Source organism: Gracilinanus agilis, chromosome 2 (genome assembly GCF_016433145.1).
Source record: "Gracilinanus agilis isolate LMUSP501 chromosome 2, AgileGrace, whole genome shotgun sequence".
Lineage (NCBI taxonomy): Eukaryota > Metazoa > Chordata > Mammalia > Didelphimorphia > Didelphidae > Gracilinanus > Gracilinanus agilis.
This window is the reverse complement of record NC_058131.1, coordinates 282,565,082-282,582,271: the sequence shown is the minus strand read 5'-3', so window position 1 is coordinate 282,582,271 and position 17,190 is coordinate 282,565,082. Positions and strand designations below refer to the sequence as shown.

The 17,190-nt window shown below is 39.6% G+C and overlaps 1 protein-coding gene across 1 annotated transcript in view; it reads right to left on the bottom strand.

Moving 5' to 3' along the window:
* The window catches only part of PTGES (prostaglandin E synthase), a 42,852-nt gene that overhangs the window by 10,344 nt on the left and 15,318 nt on the right, over nt 1–17,190 (bottom strand). The window contains exons 2-3 of the mRNA XM_044661331.1: nt 14,970–15,135; nt 9,280–9,362 (exon numbers count right to left, since the gene is read on the bottom strand). Coding sequence (XP_044517266.1) covers nt 9,280–9,362; nt 14,970–15,135 — 249 coding nt within the window. The remainder of the gene's footprint in view (nt 1–9,279; nt 9,363–14,969; nt 15,136–17,190) is intronic.

Here is a 17,190-nt window from a genome sequence, read left to right as displayed (position 1 = left end):
CTAGTAATGAAAGGGGGGGGGCAGTGTGGCTGTGTGCCCACAGAGAGTGCTCCGTGTGCCATCTTGGCACCCATGCTATAGGTTTATCATCACTATTCTAGAGCCAATGGTACTCTGGGTACTCTGAGCTGTTCCGCAATGGCACTCTTTTAGGAGAAAGTCAAAGAGTCTAGGATAGGGGGTCAAGATGGGGAGCAGAGGGTGCTGAAGTTGATTGAGAATTCATCATTAAAAATAATAGAATCACAAAGGATTCTTGATGAAAATGCTATCCATAGCGAAAGAACTATTGGAGTATGAATGCATATTAAAGCATGCCATCTTCCAATATATTTCCTTCATGAGATTTCTATTAAATGTGCAATATATGTCTTCTATCACATGACAATATGGAAATGTACTATATGAAAGTTCAGATATAACCTATATCAGACTCTTCACCACTTGGGACAGGGGTAGAGAGGGAAAAAATCTGAATATTCAAATGTCAGAAAACGATCATCAAAAATTGTTTCTACATATAATCAAAAAATTAGAAATAATAGAAATAGGAGGACATGGAAGGATAATGGCAGAGGTAAAAAGATTGCAAGGAAAAATTATGATTTAGCCTGTTTCTGGATGCTATCTCAGGCACAGGCCCTGAGGATCATCTTACAGAAAAATGCAATTGCCTTACTCAAAAATCAACTTCAGAAAATTGGGATCTTGTCTTCATAAATCTCTGTCTTCCATAAGTCACTGACTGGGGTTCAGTTATTATTAACTCACTTAATATAGTGTTTTACATGTGTTTTCTTTTTAAAGTGAAGCAGGTGCTATTTTTGTCCCCATTTTACAGATGGTGAAATGGAGAGCCCACAGGGTTAAATAACTTCCCTGGAGTCACCAATGGTAAACATCTTAAGAAGGAGTTGAGCCCAGGTCTTTCTGACTCCAAGCCAGGGTTTGTCCCCACAGGATCTTGCTGCCTTTCTGTTGTATAATTTCTTGCAATAAAGTCCATAAATATAGACTGTATGACACTAGAGCTGGCAAAAAAAAAAAACCCTAGAGCAAGACTTCTAAACTATAATGAGCCAAAACTGGCCAATATAAAAACCATTCTTAGCAAAAGGAAAGGAGATCAGTGGAACAGAACAGACATACAACAAACAGTAGTAAAAGATTATAGAAATCTTGCATTTGACAAAAGTAAAGACCAAAGTTTTGGGGCTAAGAATTCATTATTCAGTAAAAATTACTGGGACAATTGGAAAACAATTTGGCAAAAATTAGGTATATTTACTAAAATAAGCTCAAAATGGATACATGACCTATACATAAAGGGAGATAAAAGCAAATTAGAATGGGGAACATATTACCTATCAGATTTCTGGATAGAATTTATGAATAAACAGGAGTCAGAGAACACTGAGGTGTAAAAAGGATAATTTTTATGACATTAAATTGAATTTTTTTACAAATAAAACTAGCATAGCCAAGATTAGAAAGAAAATTGAGAAATATTTTATAGACTTTCTCATAAAAATATGAGTTCTTCCCCAGCTGATAAATGGTCAAAAGATATGTATAGTTTTGGGATGAAAAAAATCAAAGTATATATACAGGCACATAAAAAATGTTCTTAATGATTACTGATAAGAGAAATGCAAATCATTTCACACCTTTCAGACTGACTAAAATGATCAATGTTGGAGGGGATACAGAAAAATGGGGACATCAATACACTGTTGGTGGAACTGTGAAATGATGCAATCATTTTAGAGAGCAATCTGGAATTATGGCCAGAGAGCTATTAAATCATGTATTGTGAATGTGAAATCTCCTACCCCTTTTTATATAATTATAATAGTATTAGCTTTTATGATTATTTTATAACACAATCATTAAATCATTAGTTTTGAGTTAATAGTTAGATAATATAGTTAGCTTTTTGAATTATAAGCATTAGCTAGGAAAAATATAGCTTAGAATGGTATTAAATCTTGCTGACAGACTCCTTGACTTTAAGCTTGTAACTCAAATGTTCTTACCACAACCTTATGCATGTATGACATAAGGCAGTCAGGAGGTGGAGGGCTACCTTTAAGTGCCTGACATAAGGCATTCAGTTAGAAGTATAGGATGCCCATATTCTAGGGGCAAGAGCTCAGTCATCCTTAGCAGCTAAGGTCAGAGTACAGGAGGTGACTGATTCCAGATAGGGATAAGAATTGTCAGCAAAAATCAGACCCTGTCCCCTTATTGCAGAGGCCTTGGAAAAGTCAGTCCTAATAACAGATATTAGTTACCACTCATATGATAATTTCTGTATTTTCCAGCTTATTCAGCACTTGCAGCATTAATTAAGACCTGCCCATGAGGAAGATTTGTGTTCATTCTATTTTAATTTTAACTGTATATTATCTTTAATCTGACATTGTATCATCAACTTTCTAGATATAAAAGAGGCATTCTCCTAAGACGCAGAGTCTTTGGTTTTGGTCTTGACCAGAGTCCAGCTTTATTGTGAGACCAGCCCTCTCTCGATAAACCTATTTCTTTTTGGCTTGGAGACACTGTTTCTCTTATTAGTGTTTCTGCTGATTAATAATTTTCACCACAGTATACACTCAGACCACTGTTGGGTTTGTTTCCTAAGGAGATCAGGGAAAAAGAAAGAATCTCTATATTCTGAAATATTTATAGTAGTTCTCTTTGTGGTGGCAAAGAACTAGAATTTGAAGGGAGGCTTATCATTTGGGGAAGGAATAAACAAGCTGTGACATATGACATACTGCTATACCATACGAAATGATGAGCAGGTTAATTTAAGAAAACCATGGGAAGACCTGTATGAAATTATGAAAAGTGAAATGAGTAGAACTAAAAGAATGTTATACACAACTACAGAACTAATATTTGAAAAATAACTTGTGAATGTCTACATCCACTTAAAAAATTGATAAAGAGAAACATAAAAGACAGTTTATAGATACAAAGACATACACATATAAAAATTTTTTTCAAGTTATAGGAGGGAGGGAGATAACCTGGGAATTTTTATGTAGCCAACAAACAAATCAATTAATTAAAAAAAAAGAGAAAAGTAATTTTAGCTTGCAAGCCATATAAAAAGAGTGAGCATGTTATATTTGGCCCACAAGCCAGTTTGCCAACCCCTGCCTTGAAAGGGCCATCTAGCCTAACTCCCTCATTTTACTAGTTTTGAGGCAAATTGCCCAAGAATCTATTTGCTACTTGCTATGAAGCGTGGACTTTCCTTTTGCTTCTCTGAAGCTCAAGCTTTAGGGAGGGTCCCTCTAGGTCCTATCATTCTGGGATTTTGTGACATTCATGCTCTCTACTTTAGCATTTAGAGGACCACATACATAGGAGTTGGAAGGGCCCCTTAGTAGTCATCTTGTTCCACTTAAGATCCAGAAAGATTAGGTGACTTTCCCAAGTTTGTACAGGTATAAGCAAGAAAGGTAAATAAACCCAAGTCTCTCTCCCTGGAAGGCTCTCTCGGCCTGGGAGTTCTCAGCATTTTGACAAAATATTCATTACTGGAGGACGCTCTCCCCAGGAATAAGAGTCCTAAACAGAGACTCTACTAGCAGAAACCAGAGCTGTGTATGGTATTCCTATTCCTCACAACTGTATACATAATTAGGCCCATGCAATCAAAGTCACTAAAACGCAACACAGTACTCAGAATACCTAGGTTCAAATCCTGACTTTGTGTGACCTTGGACAAGTCCTTAAACTTTCTGGGATTCAATTTCATCACTGGTAAAATTAAAGGACTGGCTCAAAGAACAGATAATGAACTATATTCTCCTTCACCTCAGCAGAGAGACAAGGGGGCTACAACGGCAGCATGTTGCTCACATTGTGAGTCACCGTATTGCTTGTTTTTGCAATTACATATTACTGTTTTTCTGTTACAAGAAAAGGTTCACTTGAAAGGGGGGTGGGGGAGGCAGAAGGCATATATGTAAAAACCAAAGGCATAAATGAACTTTTTTTCTTCAAAAGGGAATTGGACTAGATAATCTTTAAAGGTCACTCCTCACTCCATAGCTAGAATCCTATAAAAAATATTCCAAATAGTCACTAAGAACACTCCCCAGGTTGGAGGTGAAGGAACAAAGGGAAAACACAAAGATCTATTATAAGGAGACTTTCACATCTTCTGAATCTAACCCAAAAAGAAAAAAATAAAAATCCATTCAGTCAACAGAGGGATGGACTGAGGTGTGTCACTCCTAATAATGACCACTTAAAGGCAAAAGTCATCCAAAACAAATTCACTCCAGACCAGACTTGCTCCCCACTGGCAGTAGCTTCCCTAAACTGCAATATCCTGCCTCTCTGCTGAGTTATTGCGACATCAGCCTGACTTTTACTATGTCATTACAGCAGTTTGGAAATTTGATAGCCGTCTTTTAGAAGTGATGCTTTCCCCCAGGCCCCGTCCCCACAGGGAAAGCAGCTGCTAGGAGTCACGTCCTGGCAATCCAGGGGGTAGGTCATTTTCCTCCCACTGCCTCTACAATTTTCCTTTCACCTTAAGGTAACTAATCTCATCTCATTTCTGTAACTGGTACAAAGCACAGTTAAATTTCGTTCATTTAGAGTAGCAGCTCTCAAAGTGTGGTCCAGGCATCCATGGGGGAATGCTCAAGATCTTTTCAGGGGGTCTACAATGTCAAAATCATTTTTCATCATAATACTAAGATGTTTTACTTTCAAATACAGTAAATATCAATGCAGCAGCTAAGTGGCATAGGGCTGGGCTTGGACTCAGGAAGACCTGAGTTCAAATTGGGCTTCAAATACTAGGCAAATCATTTAACTGTTTGCCTCAGTTTCCTTATCTGGAAAAGGAACTGGAAAAGGAACCAGTAAGCCACTCCAGTATCTTTGTCGAGAAAACTCCAAATGGGATCAAAAAAAGCAGGAAATGACTGAACTGAACAAATATTAATAGATACAAACAGGGGGGTGCTGATAAGCGGTTAACCACTAGTCCTCCAGGAAAATAAAAATGTACATTGAGACACTTTAAAATTTAATCTGTATTATTAATACTCTCACTTTCTTAAGGCTAGACAATCAATAAAATAAAGTTCTGATTTGCATAGCACTTACTGATTTCCAAGGAGTAAATACTCTCACTAAAAATTTAACAACTGTCACATGGTTCGATGGGGATATGATTGGGGATGTAGATTCTAAAGGATCACCCTAGTGCAAATACTAATAATATGGAAATAAGTCTTGATCAATGACACACGTAAAACCCAGTGGAATTGCTCATTGGCTATGGGAGGGGGGTGAGAGGAGGCAAGGGAAAGAACATGAATCATGGAACCATGGAAAAATATTCTAAGTTAATTAAACTTAAAGTTTTTCTTTTTTAATTTAACAACTGGCAAACAAAAAAGCTCATTGGAAATGGTGGTAGGTCTTTTTTTTAAGAGTGTAAAAAAATTTAAGAGTGTAAAGGAGTCCTGAGACCAAACAGTTTGAAAACCTCTGATTTAAAGAAAAGGGAAGCACTGGGCTCCACTGGCATCACAAACTATGAGAAATAAAAATAGGAAATCATATTTGTAAAATATCCCACAAATTAATGAATTTCAAGTATCTCAGCATCCACTCCAATGCCTTGAATGTAGCCCCTTCAATGTTTAATAAGCTGGACCATGAAAGTAAAACATTATTTTGAAAGCATTTCAAAGGCCTATTAATGGGAGCTGGGGAAAGGAAAGTATAGATTTTCCCTTCAATTGTACAGTCCCTAACTCATCCATACCTTCTTGTCTATTTCCTACTATAAATGCTCTTGTAGTTTCTACTGTGCTGGAAATCTTTCTCAAAACTTCCTAACATTACATGAATAATAACAGCAGCTAATATCTATATGGTACTTTTAAATCTGCTTAACATATATTTACTCATTTAATAAATGAATGTGATGGAACACATACTATCCATTAATCATTTCTTTCCTCAGTTTCCTCATCCATAAAATGAGGGAGTTTGGCTGCTCAGGTCCTTCTCAGCTCTGGATCTATGGTCTTAGGATCTATAACCTGCCCACCTCCTCCCTGGCCACATCTCAATGGTGGTTCATCCTTGATGCAGCCTCTCCCACACAACCCTTCCTCAGAAATATTCTTTAGAATGGCCTACAACTTTCATTCTTCAGAGATGAGGTTTCTCTATGTCTTAACAATCATGCTGCTGCTGCTGCAGCCTCAGAATGTTTTTTAAAATTGGCTTTTGTTTCAGGGAGAAGCTTCAGGGCACAATTTTCCAGAGGTTATCTATCCAGTTTGCTCTTTGCTCCTGGGTCCAAATGTCCTTCTAAGATATAAATACTAATTGGCCAGATCTATGGATCATATAAGTGCATGTTACGGTCTGGGCAATACACATTCTTCATCCCCTTGAGTTTTCCATGTGGACAGTTAAGCTAACTCTTAGGCATGTTTATGGATCCCATTTAAAAGGCTCTATAATATTCTGAAACTTGATGTAATTAGCTCCATATCATCTACAAACGTAAAAACTGGACTAGTGGTGTCAAACTCAACTAGAAACAGATAAAGAAAACTTTATTTTGGACCTTGCCCTGGGCATTCTCCAAATATGGTGACAATCATACTTAGACCTGGAGGAACTGTGTTTTCATCCAAGAAGGTGCTCCCTCCACTAATGCAAATCACAATAGCAGACAGGTTTGTTTTTTTTTGGTTTGTTTCCATGACTGAAAAACAAGTAATTTGTGGCCAAATGGTGATGAGCTTCATTAGACTGAGCTAGACTGATCCTCCCTAAGATTTCATTCATTCATAAATAACAATGCCTATTTCCATAGCACTCTAGGGTTTACAAGATGCTTGGATTATATTAACTTTGGATTTGGAGGGAAAAAAATAAAAAGACGGGTTATCCCATTATCCCAATTCTGAAAATGAGGAAACCAAGGCCTAAAGGAAAAAATGCAGTTTGACCAAGGTTACCCAGCTATGGTCACAGACTACTAGAGCTAGAAGGGACCCAAGATACTAGCTAGTCCAATATCACTCATTTTGTAAAAGATAAAAATGAGCCCAGGAATGTCTATAGGTGATTACAAAAGGCTAAGGGGCAGAACTAGAATTTGAATCCAGGTTCCCCTTATACCACCTTTCATGATAAGCTAGTTAAATACCAAAGCTAGGACTATCCCAGATCTAATGCTCTTTTAATTACATCTAGCAATGCCCCCTTCTCCCATCAGACCCATATCTAAACTTTCCTCTTGGTCCCAAATTCTTGCTCAAAAGAAATACAAGTATCTGCCCTTATTGCTCTATCCCTTGGGTTTTGCCTGCACATATCAAAGGAAGGATATTTCTCCTTTTGCTACTAAACCACATGAATGGCTTCCAATTATGTGTTATGTGCAGACATGATCTTACCATTCCATCCCATTTCCTAGGCTACCATTTCCAGGCCATCTAAAAAGGCAGAATTTAAATGTAGTTGTAAAGAATTCTCTGCCTCCCCTCTCCAGCCTACCCCAGGTCCAGCCTAATTTTTTAAACTCTGGGCCCATCTATGGCATGTCTTTACTGCTCTAAAAAAAATGCAAATGCTTTTTACAGTTGAAAAGCCAAGCTATTGAGTAACAGCTCCATCAGCCTTGGCCTAATATTTAACTACTCCAGTCTCCGCAGGTTGATGAGATTTCTTCCTTGGGCTATACATTCTTCAAAACTCTGAAAAAACGAATACCTCTGTTTGTTCCATACCCTGCAATAACTTGCCAAGCCAAGGAGAAGTTGCCAAGTGCCCTGGTAATTCCTCATTAGTTGGGTCCTAGCATTTCAAGATTGAAGTATGGCACTGCCAGGAAGTGTGGAACTTGAAATCAAAGATGAGAGTTCAAGTTTTGCTTCCACCACATGACTATGGACAAGTGACCTACCTCTCTCTGTGCCGCAATCCTAAAATGTGACTTCTATTATCTAGGTTACAGGTTTGTCTCAAAGGGAACAGTAATGATCTTATCCATTTGTATAAGCCCTTCAATGATTCAGATTCTAATCTATCCTTTCTTGCCTACTCTCCCTAACTCTTTCTTTTCCATGTTTTCCCAAAGAGTTCACCCCAAGGGCCCACTCAAAGTGCTAGGGATACAGTAGGGGGGTGTCTTCCCTATCATTTTCTAACATCTGGAGAAACCCAGTGGAACACACAGGCCAGCTACCTAACAGTCTTTGTTCTTACCATGTGACCAGCCAATGATGTGCTTGTAAATACTTAATAACCATAGGGTGTAGAAGGGGGAGGGGAGGGCAAAATTAATAATCTGCATTATTAATATTTTCTCTATTATTTCTTAAGTCTTGACCATCAACAAAGCAATGTTAAACTCTGATTTGTAGTTTGTTGATTTCCAAAATTTTAACAATTGGCTCTGGGGAATCAGTTCAAGCTGGCTCCTGCCCATATTCTTATTTAATGCTCATATCTTTGATGACATATTTCACTCCAGTTCTTCAAAGTTCCTCATTTTCATGTGATTATGTTATATGCTTACCCCTACCATGCACCTCTAGACTAACTTGTATGGTACTTATTTTTAATCCTTTGGAGACTTACAGTCAGATCACAAACTCTTAAGAAATGTCCATTACCTACAAAGCACTGTGCTTCCAATGAGTGGTAAGACACATATCCAAATAAATACAAGACGATGTGAAGAGGGAGAAAACACCAGCTGGAGGAAAAGGGAGAAGATCAAGAAAGGCTTCTTGTAAAGGGTGGCACTTGAACCAAGCCTTCAATGCAGCTGAGGATTCAAAGAAGCAGAGAGTAGAAGAGGGACTACATTCCAGGCATGGGGGATAGGCTTGTGGTGAATGAAATAATCAAATTAATAAATAAATAAAGAGAGCTTTCTAACTGTGCCAAGTACTCATGTTTTCTAGTCTGAGATGGCACACCCATTCATTTGTTTAGGGCACAGGAGAGTTTTGTCCCTTGTCCCAACCAGTTCTGTGATCTACCACCCACCCACAAGGATTCTTTCTCTACCACTGTTCCCACCAAATCCACCCTCCCTGCCCTACCTCAAAAACAGGCAGAAGGGAAAGAAGAAATCCAAGGCACCCCCAGCTCTCCTCCACAGCCCAGCAGCCACCCCCCCCCAAAAGAGCATTAACAGTCCCAGCACACAGGACAGCAAAGAGAGGCTGAATGAGGTACACACAGGGACAGAAGGCAGACACTTGCCTTCGGCATCGCTCCACATCTGGGTCTGTCCGGCAATACTGGAGGCCTCCATGCTTCACGGCATCTTCTGGATTAGCAAAAGCCTAAAAGATATTCACAGAGAATTACTACTGTGTGACTACAAGTCGGTCTCAGGGATTTTTCATTGCAAGAACCTCCATTTAAAGAGGTTACCCAGGCCAGTCATCTCTTCCTTCCTCAGCAGACTGCAATTTAGACTCCTTTATCATGCCCTAGGAGGTATGGTAGATAGAGAGCTGAGCCTGCTGTCAAGAAGACTCAAGTTCAAATCTAACCTTGGACAGTTACTAGCTGTGTGACCCTGGGCAAGTCATTATGTTGGCCTCAAGTTTTGTCAACTGTAAATGGGGATGATAATAGCACCTACCATACAGATGTTGTGAGGATCAAATGAGATAATAATTGTGAAGCACTTAGCACAGTGTCACACAGTACAAGACAAGCACTTGAAATGCTTGTCCTTTTCCTTCCTCCCTTTCCCTCTTTAGCCAAGAACACTTCAGTCCTTGAATTTACTCCCTAGCCCCTGTGGCCCCTCCCAATACCTCCACTTAAGAAGAGTGCCCAGCAGTGGATAAAGAGAGAGCCAGGCCTAGAGATGGGAGGTCCTGGGTTCAAATCTGACCCCAGACACTTCCTAGGTATGTGACCCTGGGCAAGTACCTTAACCCTGACTGCCTACCCCTTACTGTTCTTCTGCCTTGGAACAGATTCCTAGTATCAGTTCTCAGTCAAAAGGTAAGCAGTTAAAAAAAAAAAAAAAAAAAAAAAGACAAGTGCCCAGGCAAGCCATCCAGACTCCTTTGTCATGCACCACCCTATTCAGCTTCTCTTTATCAAACCTTTCCCCATCAGAAAGGTCAGCTGTTGGAGGGCAGCAACTGTCTTTCTTTTACTTATATGTATTCTCAGCATTTAGCACAATGCCTGGATCTTACTGCCAGCTCTTACTGACTAAATTAAGGTCACAAAGGCACCAACGGTACTCTCACCCAGCTGCTGCTTTTCCATTAGAATGTAAGGACCTCTCAAGCAGGGAAAGTTTTATTTTTGGTATTTTATACCCCTATCTTCCAGTACAGTGTTTGGCACAGAGTAGATGCTAAGTAATAAGAACTAGTTTTATATAGAATTTAAATGTTGGTAATGCCCTTTATTCACATTATCTCATTATGTACTTACTCAAAACAACCCTGGGAGGGAGGTAATACACTTTACAGACGAAGACACTAAGGTTGAGAGAGATGAAATGGCTTGTCCAGTTAGCAAGTGACTGAGAGAGGATTTGAACTCAGGTCTTCCTGAATTTATAACCAGCACTATATCCTCTAACTGTCTAAATAGCTTAATAAATGTTTGTTGATTAACTGATGCTAGGAGTTAAACAAAGAAACAAAGTTTTGCTGACAACAGAACTAGGATAAGTACATTTAGAAAACTAAATGTTTTGTGAACTGGAAAGAACTCCAGGAAGTGATGTAGAGTGAAAGGAGAACCAGGAGAACGTTGTACACAGAGACTGATACACTGTGGCACAGTCAAATGTAACGGACTTCTGTACTAGCAGCAATGCAATGATACAGGACAATTCTGAGGGACATATGAGAAAGAAAACTATCCACATCCAGAGAAAGAACTGTGGGAGCAGAAACACAGAAGAAAAACAACTGCTTGATCACATGGTTCGATGGGGATATGATTGGAGACGTAGACTCTAAGCGATCACTCTAGAGCAAATATTAATAATATGGAAATAAGTCTTGATCAATGCCACATGTAAAACCAGTGGAATTACTCATTGGCTATGGGAGGAGGGTAGGGAAAGAATATGAATCATGGAATCATGGAAAAATATTCTAAATTAAATAAACTTAATTTAAAAAAAAGAAAACTAAATGTTTTCAGCTCTAGGAGGCCACATGGTACAAGGGGAAGGGTAAATTTAGTCAGAGGACCTGGGTTCAAATCTCAGCTCTGCCATTCATCACTTGTGAGTTTGGACAAATTACTCCATCTCTCTAGGCCTGTTTGCTCTCCTACAAAATGAAATGGCTAACGTAAATAGGCTTTCAGCTCCAGGAATCCTAATCCCAGGATCCCCACTGGATCATTACCAGTTCTCATATCTAGCTTATTTTGCAAGAGTAACACTTAACTCTTCCCATTATAGAGACAGATAGAGAAGGAACTAGGAATTTATGTTATTTGCCCCAGATTATCTGGTGAGTTAATTGGAACTGGGATCAGCACAATGGATTCTTTTCTGTTAACTTCTAAAGCAAGCAAGGCCCAATTTCTAGGACCCCATTTTTAGCCAGCAGAGCTGCAGGCATGTTTCTTGAAGCATGAAATTATCCTAGCCCTTCATTTTTTCAAAAATACTACTTATGCTGCCTTGTTTCCAAAACCCCTAATACATTCCTACCACTCTTAAATACCAAGATACGTGCAAGACCTCACTCTACTAGTCACAGAGGATTCCAAAAATGTTTAAGACACCATCCCTGACCTTTTAGAGCTTATAAGTCAGTTGTTGAGGTACACTACATCCACAAACAAGGTAAATAAGTGGTTCAGACACTAAGTTTATAGTATCATAGAAGTCATCTTCATTTATCAGAGGCAGAAACTGAGGCCCATAGATGTTAAAGAACTTGTCAGAGGTCAAGTTAAATAGTGAAGCCAAGGGGCAGCTAGGTGGCTCAGTGGATAGAGAGCTGGGCCTGGATACCAGAAATCCTGGATTCAAATCTGGTCTCAAGTACTTCTTAGCTGTGTGACCCTTCACAAGTCCCTTAATCCCAACTTCATAGCCCTTGAAACCAACATTTATTATCAATTCTAAGACAGAAGGGTAAGGGTTGAAAGTAAAGCCAAGATGTGAAATGAAGTTCTAGGTCCCCAACTCATTGTCATATTATAGACTTCAGCCAGAAGCAATGTGATCCTTTCTGTATTTAAGTCTTACCGGATACCTTCACAAAAATTGACTATATAAAAGGGCACAAAGACCTCACAACCAAATGAAGAAAAGCAGAAATATTAAATACATCCTTCTTAGACCACAATGCAATAAAAATTATATTCAACAAAGGGCAGCAGACAGACTAAAAATTAATTGGAAACTAAATAATCATATCCTAAAGAATGAATGGGTCAAAGAACAAATCAAAGAAACAATCGCTGATTTCATTAAAAAGAATGACAACATATCAAAATTTATGAAAGCAGCTAAAGCTGTACTTAAGAGGGAAATTTATAGCACTAAATGCTTACATCTGTAAAACAGAAAAAAAGCAGATCAATGAATTAGACATGCAATTTAAAAAACTAGAAAGGGAATAAATTAAAAATCTCCAATAAAACACCAAATTGGAAATCCTGAAAATCAACAGAGTGATAAATAGAATTGAAAGTAAGATATTCCTAGGAAAAACCTCCTGCTTTCTACCTTATTTCAACAAGAACTCCACTACCTCTAGGAGGGTGACCAGACCATAGTTTAAGAGATGCATAAGCTACCCCATGTATGGGGCTGCAATGCAAAAATTTTAAGAAATGGCAAAGCAAGGGACAAAGGAGCAAGATCATCCTAGTCTGAGGAGTTCTCTTCTCCAGCATTACCCTCAAATATGTACAAACACCCTTGTACAAGCATGGACACTCCTCTTACTTCTTCAAATGTCATTAGAACTAGAGTTAGTGACAAGCCAATGGCTCGCCCACATTCTAGATGTAGTTCCTATTGGTACTTACTATGTGACTTTGAACAAATGACTTTTAACCTAGCTGGATCTCAGTTTCCTCCTATTGAAAACTAGGGCTTTGGCCTAGGTGAGTTCTCAAGTATCTTCCAGAAATAAGTCTATGATCTGACACATTTCTAAGCCTGGGGCAAACATGTTTCCTTTGATCTGCCAATGATGGAGACAGCTAGGTAACTCTGTGCATATAGAGCCAAGCCTGGAATTGGGATGCCCTGGATACAAATGTGGTCTTAGACACTTCCTAGCTGGGTGACCCTGGCCAAGTCACTTGACCCCACTGCCTAGCCTTTACGACCCTTCTGACTTGGAACCAATACACAGTATTTATAAGATAGAAGGTAAGGGTTTCAAAAAAAACAAAAACAAAAACAAAAAAAACCTGACAGTGATTTTTTTTTTAACCTTACCTTCCATCTTGGAGTCAATACTGTGTATTGGCTCCAAGGCAGAAGAGTGGTAAGGGTAGACAATGGGGGTCAAGTGATTTGCCCAGGGTCACACAGCTGGGAAGTGTCTGAGGCCAGATTTGAACCCAGGCCCTCCTATCTCTAGGTCTAGCTCTCAATCCACTGAACTACCCAGCTGCCCCACTGCCAGTGATTCTTGATAGACTGCTTCCCTACTTCTCTCCTTCCTCCCATCTCCAGTTTCTGAACAAGATTCAGGCTCTATGCTGAAACTTTACTTACTTCTGAAATGCAACCATCTTCCTCAGAAGTGGGAGAGAACAAAACTAAATGACACTTGTAAGGTGCTTTAGGTGTTTAAGAAATGTTTGCTGAATTCATCTAAAACGTATATTTCACATTGGTTATCTCAGCTGATGAGGTACATGTCACAGCTATTATCATCCCCTTTTCATAAATAAAGTAACAGAGAAGCCAAGTGACTTGCCTGAAGTCAAGCAGCTCATAAATGGCAGGATTCCTTGGGATTGAAACCCAGATCTTTTGAGTCTAAGTCCAGTGCTCAGAAGGGCAGAGGACAGAAACAGGAAGGATGATTAATTAGAAAAGTATATCAGCAGGGAGATCATATGGAAAAATTGGAAATGAGTGAAAACTCCAGGTGAACACTTGGGGCTACAATCCTGCAAGTACACATTCTCTTGCAATTTTACATAATATAAAACAGGCCCATCCTGCTGGCTCACACACACACTTATTTGTCTGATACCATCCAGTTAAAAATGCATCCCCATCTTGAACAGTTTTTACTTATCCTTATTCTTTGCTTACATTCTCACTGTATTTTTCCTCCAATTGTTAAGGGACTAAAACATGTTGGGGGGGGGGGGCGGGGAGGAGGATTCTTTCACATAAACTGTGCCAGAACCTGAATCCTGATTATTTCCAGCTAAAACCTTGACTCAGAAGATCTTGATGGCCCTGGACAATAATCACCCTAAGGCTTGGGGAATTTCCATTTAATGATCTCTATGTCCCTGTTTTAACCAACTCTACTCCACCCTCAAAATACAAGTTTTCCTAAGAAAAAGATACAATGCTCCAAGGCTGTCAGAGTTGTACTATTCCAGAACTGCTGGTTTAAAAGAAATCTGATTTTCTTTCCGGATACCAAGAAGAGATTAGCACACACATATTCTTCCAGAACACTCACCTGCATGTCATGTCAAATGAGAAAAATGTTCTTTACATGCAAAAGATGAAATAACCAGATCCTGTTGAAACAGATTGGGGTTGGGAGGGAAAGAATAGAGGGAAAGAGAAACTCAAGCAATCATAAGAAAATATTTAGCATCCAATTCACTTCTAAGTCTCTGCCAGAGTGTAAACATACACTAAATTTTATTTACCCCCTTTAACTATCTGCAGAGATAACAGAACAAAACCAGAAGTGGAAGAGGGAAGGATGGAGGGTCCAGAGGGACCGAAAACTTACTTTCTTACGAAGCCTCACTTGCCCGGTGATAACGGCCACCAAATACATCTTAATGACTAGCATGGTGCTGTAGAGGAGGAAGTTCACAAAGACTTCATTGTCCATCATCTTGTAAGCAGAAGCTGGGGTTTTGTCCCCCTCTAATGCCTGGCCAAATGGAGGGTTCCTAGTGTGCGTTTCGAATGAGTGAGCAGAGAAGGGACGGGGCCAGGGAAAGGGAAAGAGGGAAGAAGGCGGAGAAAGGAAAGCAAGGGGAAAAAAAATGGTCCTTTAGTCTGTAATCAACACAGAAGACACCCACACAGAAGCACAGAACCTTAAGGTGACAGACCTTCATTTTCTTAACATCTCCTGCCCAAAGCCCCTCAGCCCTGGTCATTTAGCAGGATGTGTTCTCTCTGCCCCCAGGGATTTTAGAAAATGCTAAGAGCTCCTTTGTAACACAAACCTCCAAGTTGAGGAGCCTACCAGCAAAGAATTTTCCCTGTAAAACATACCATCCTCCCTAATCTGGAGTGCAGGAAAGGCTGTCCTAGCAAGGTCTCAGAATCTTCCAAACAATTCCATACTTCCCATCTCTATCACAGACCATCACCCATACACTTTTCATTTTCTCAGTAAAATGAATTACCTGCTCTGGAAAATTATAATTCTTAAAATGGTGATGAAGAAATTCAGTCTCTCCCCTCTGCTGAAGGTCTGACTGTCACCCCCAGACAGCCTGGTGCAGCTCAAGATCTGACTGTTATTCCAGACTGATATGAGATTCAGCCATCTCCCTTCAAGGTCTGACCATCACCCCAGACCTCCAGGTGAAGCTCAAGGTCTGACTATTCCTCACTCCCTGGTTCCAGTCAGCCAAGATCAGAGATAGATAGAAGATTCAGACAACCAGGTGTATTATTGCTCATGATAAACCAGGAAAACAAGTGATGTTATGTACCTAATGCTATACAATGCCTATACCACCAATGTTTAGGGCCCAGTGTAAGGAGGAGAAATCACACCCCTGGGTCTGTGCCTAGTAGAGACCTTTTTTCCTACCTCATGAGTTTGTGTTTCCCACTGGCTATTTTTCTGGAACAAGGGAATGCCTTCCTAGACCAACAGGGTGGGAAACCAAATCACTGGCCAAACTGAGGGCTTTAGATCCTACTAGTGAAGTGTTCTGGGACCTCTCCAGAGACTTTGTGGGCCATGGCTTGGCAGGGTCTTTCCTCCTAGCTCCTGTGCTCTAACTAAAGGGATGCAAAAGAGTTTTCCTAAAATGCCTCCTTTCCTTCCCCTCAAGGTACAATTTTAACAGAAAATGATTTGAGGAAGTAAGGGTGACCCAGCTATTACCTAGAAAAGACACTGCAGCAAAAGGGAGTGGGAGTGGGAGCTAGGGCTCACTGTCCTGTCTTGTTCTGCTTCCTGCACTAGATTCCGAACTCCTTGAGGGCAAGGATAGAATATTCTTTCTAGCTGGCTTTGCCAAAGTAAATCAGTGGCAAGTCCTAACATTCTCTGTGGATCTTACTTCCTCCTCTGTATAATAAGAGGATTGAACAAAATGATCCAGAGAAAGTCCCTTCAGACTCTAAATTCTAGAATCGCAGAATCAAAGTGGAAGAGGACCTTGGAGATCTTAGCCCAACTCTCTCAATTTTACAGGCCATTAAGTAACTTTCCAATGTTACAGGGTGAACAGAGTTGGTAACCTCTAAAGTCCCTTCCAGTCTTAAATCTGTGGTCTTATGAATAATATGAAAGGGTACAGCAGATGCTCAGTAATCAATATTCCTCTGGTAAAAGCCACTTCAAAGGCTCTGACAAGTAGGGGGAAGAAGGGAGAATCAAAGTTCATAGTCTTTCTGGTCGGATGCATTGTTCACCTGTCCCCATCTCCCCTACACCTGTCCAGGCCACCGATCAGTTTAATACACACACACACACACACACACACACACACACATACATATATATGTATACACACACACATACATACACAAAAACAAAGGAAGTCCCAACATTCTCCATGGATGTCATTTTCTTCATATACAAAATGTATAAGTTAGACAAAATAATTGTGTGTGAGAGATTTTGTCCAATCTCTACTTTCATGGGTAAAGAAACAGAATCTACTGGAATGCTGGGATTTGTCAATAAAATATAGAGACAGAAATATATGCACACACACATATGTAATAAATGTATACAAGATATGTTATATGTAAAT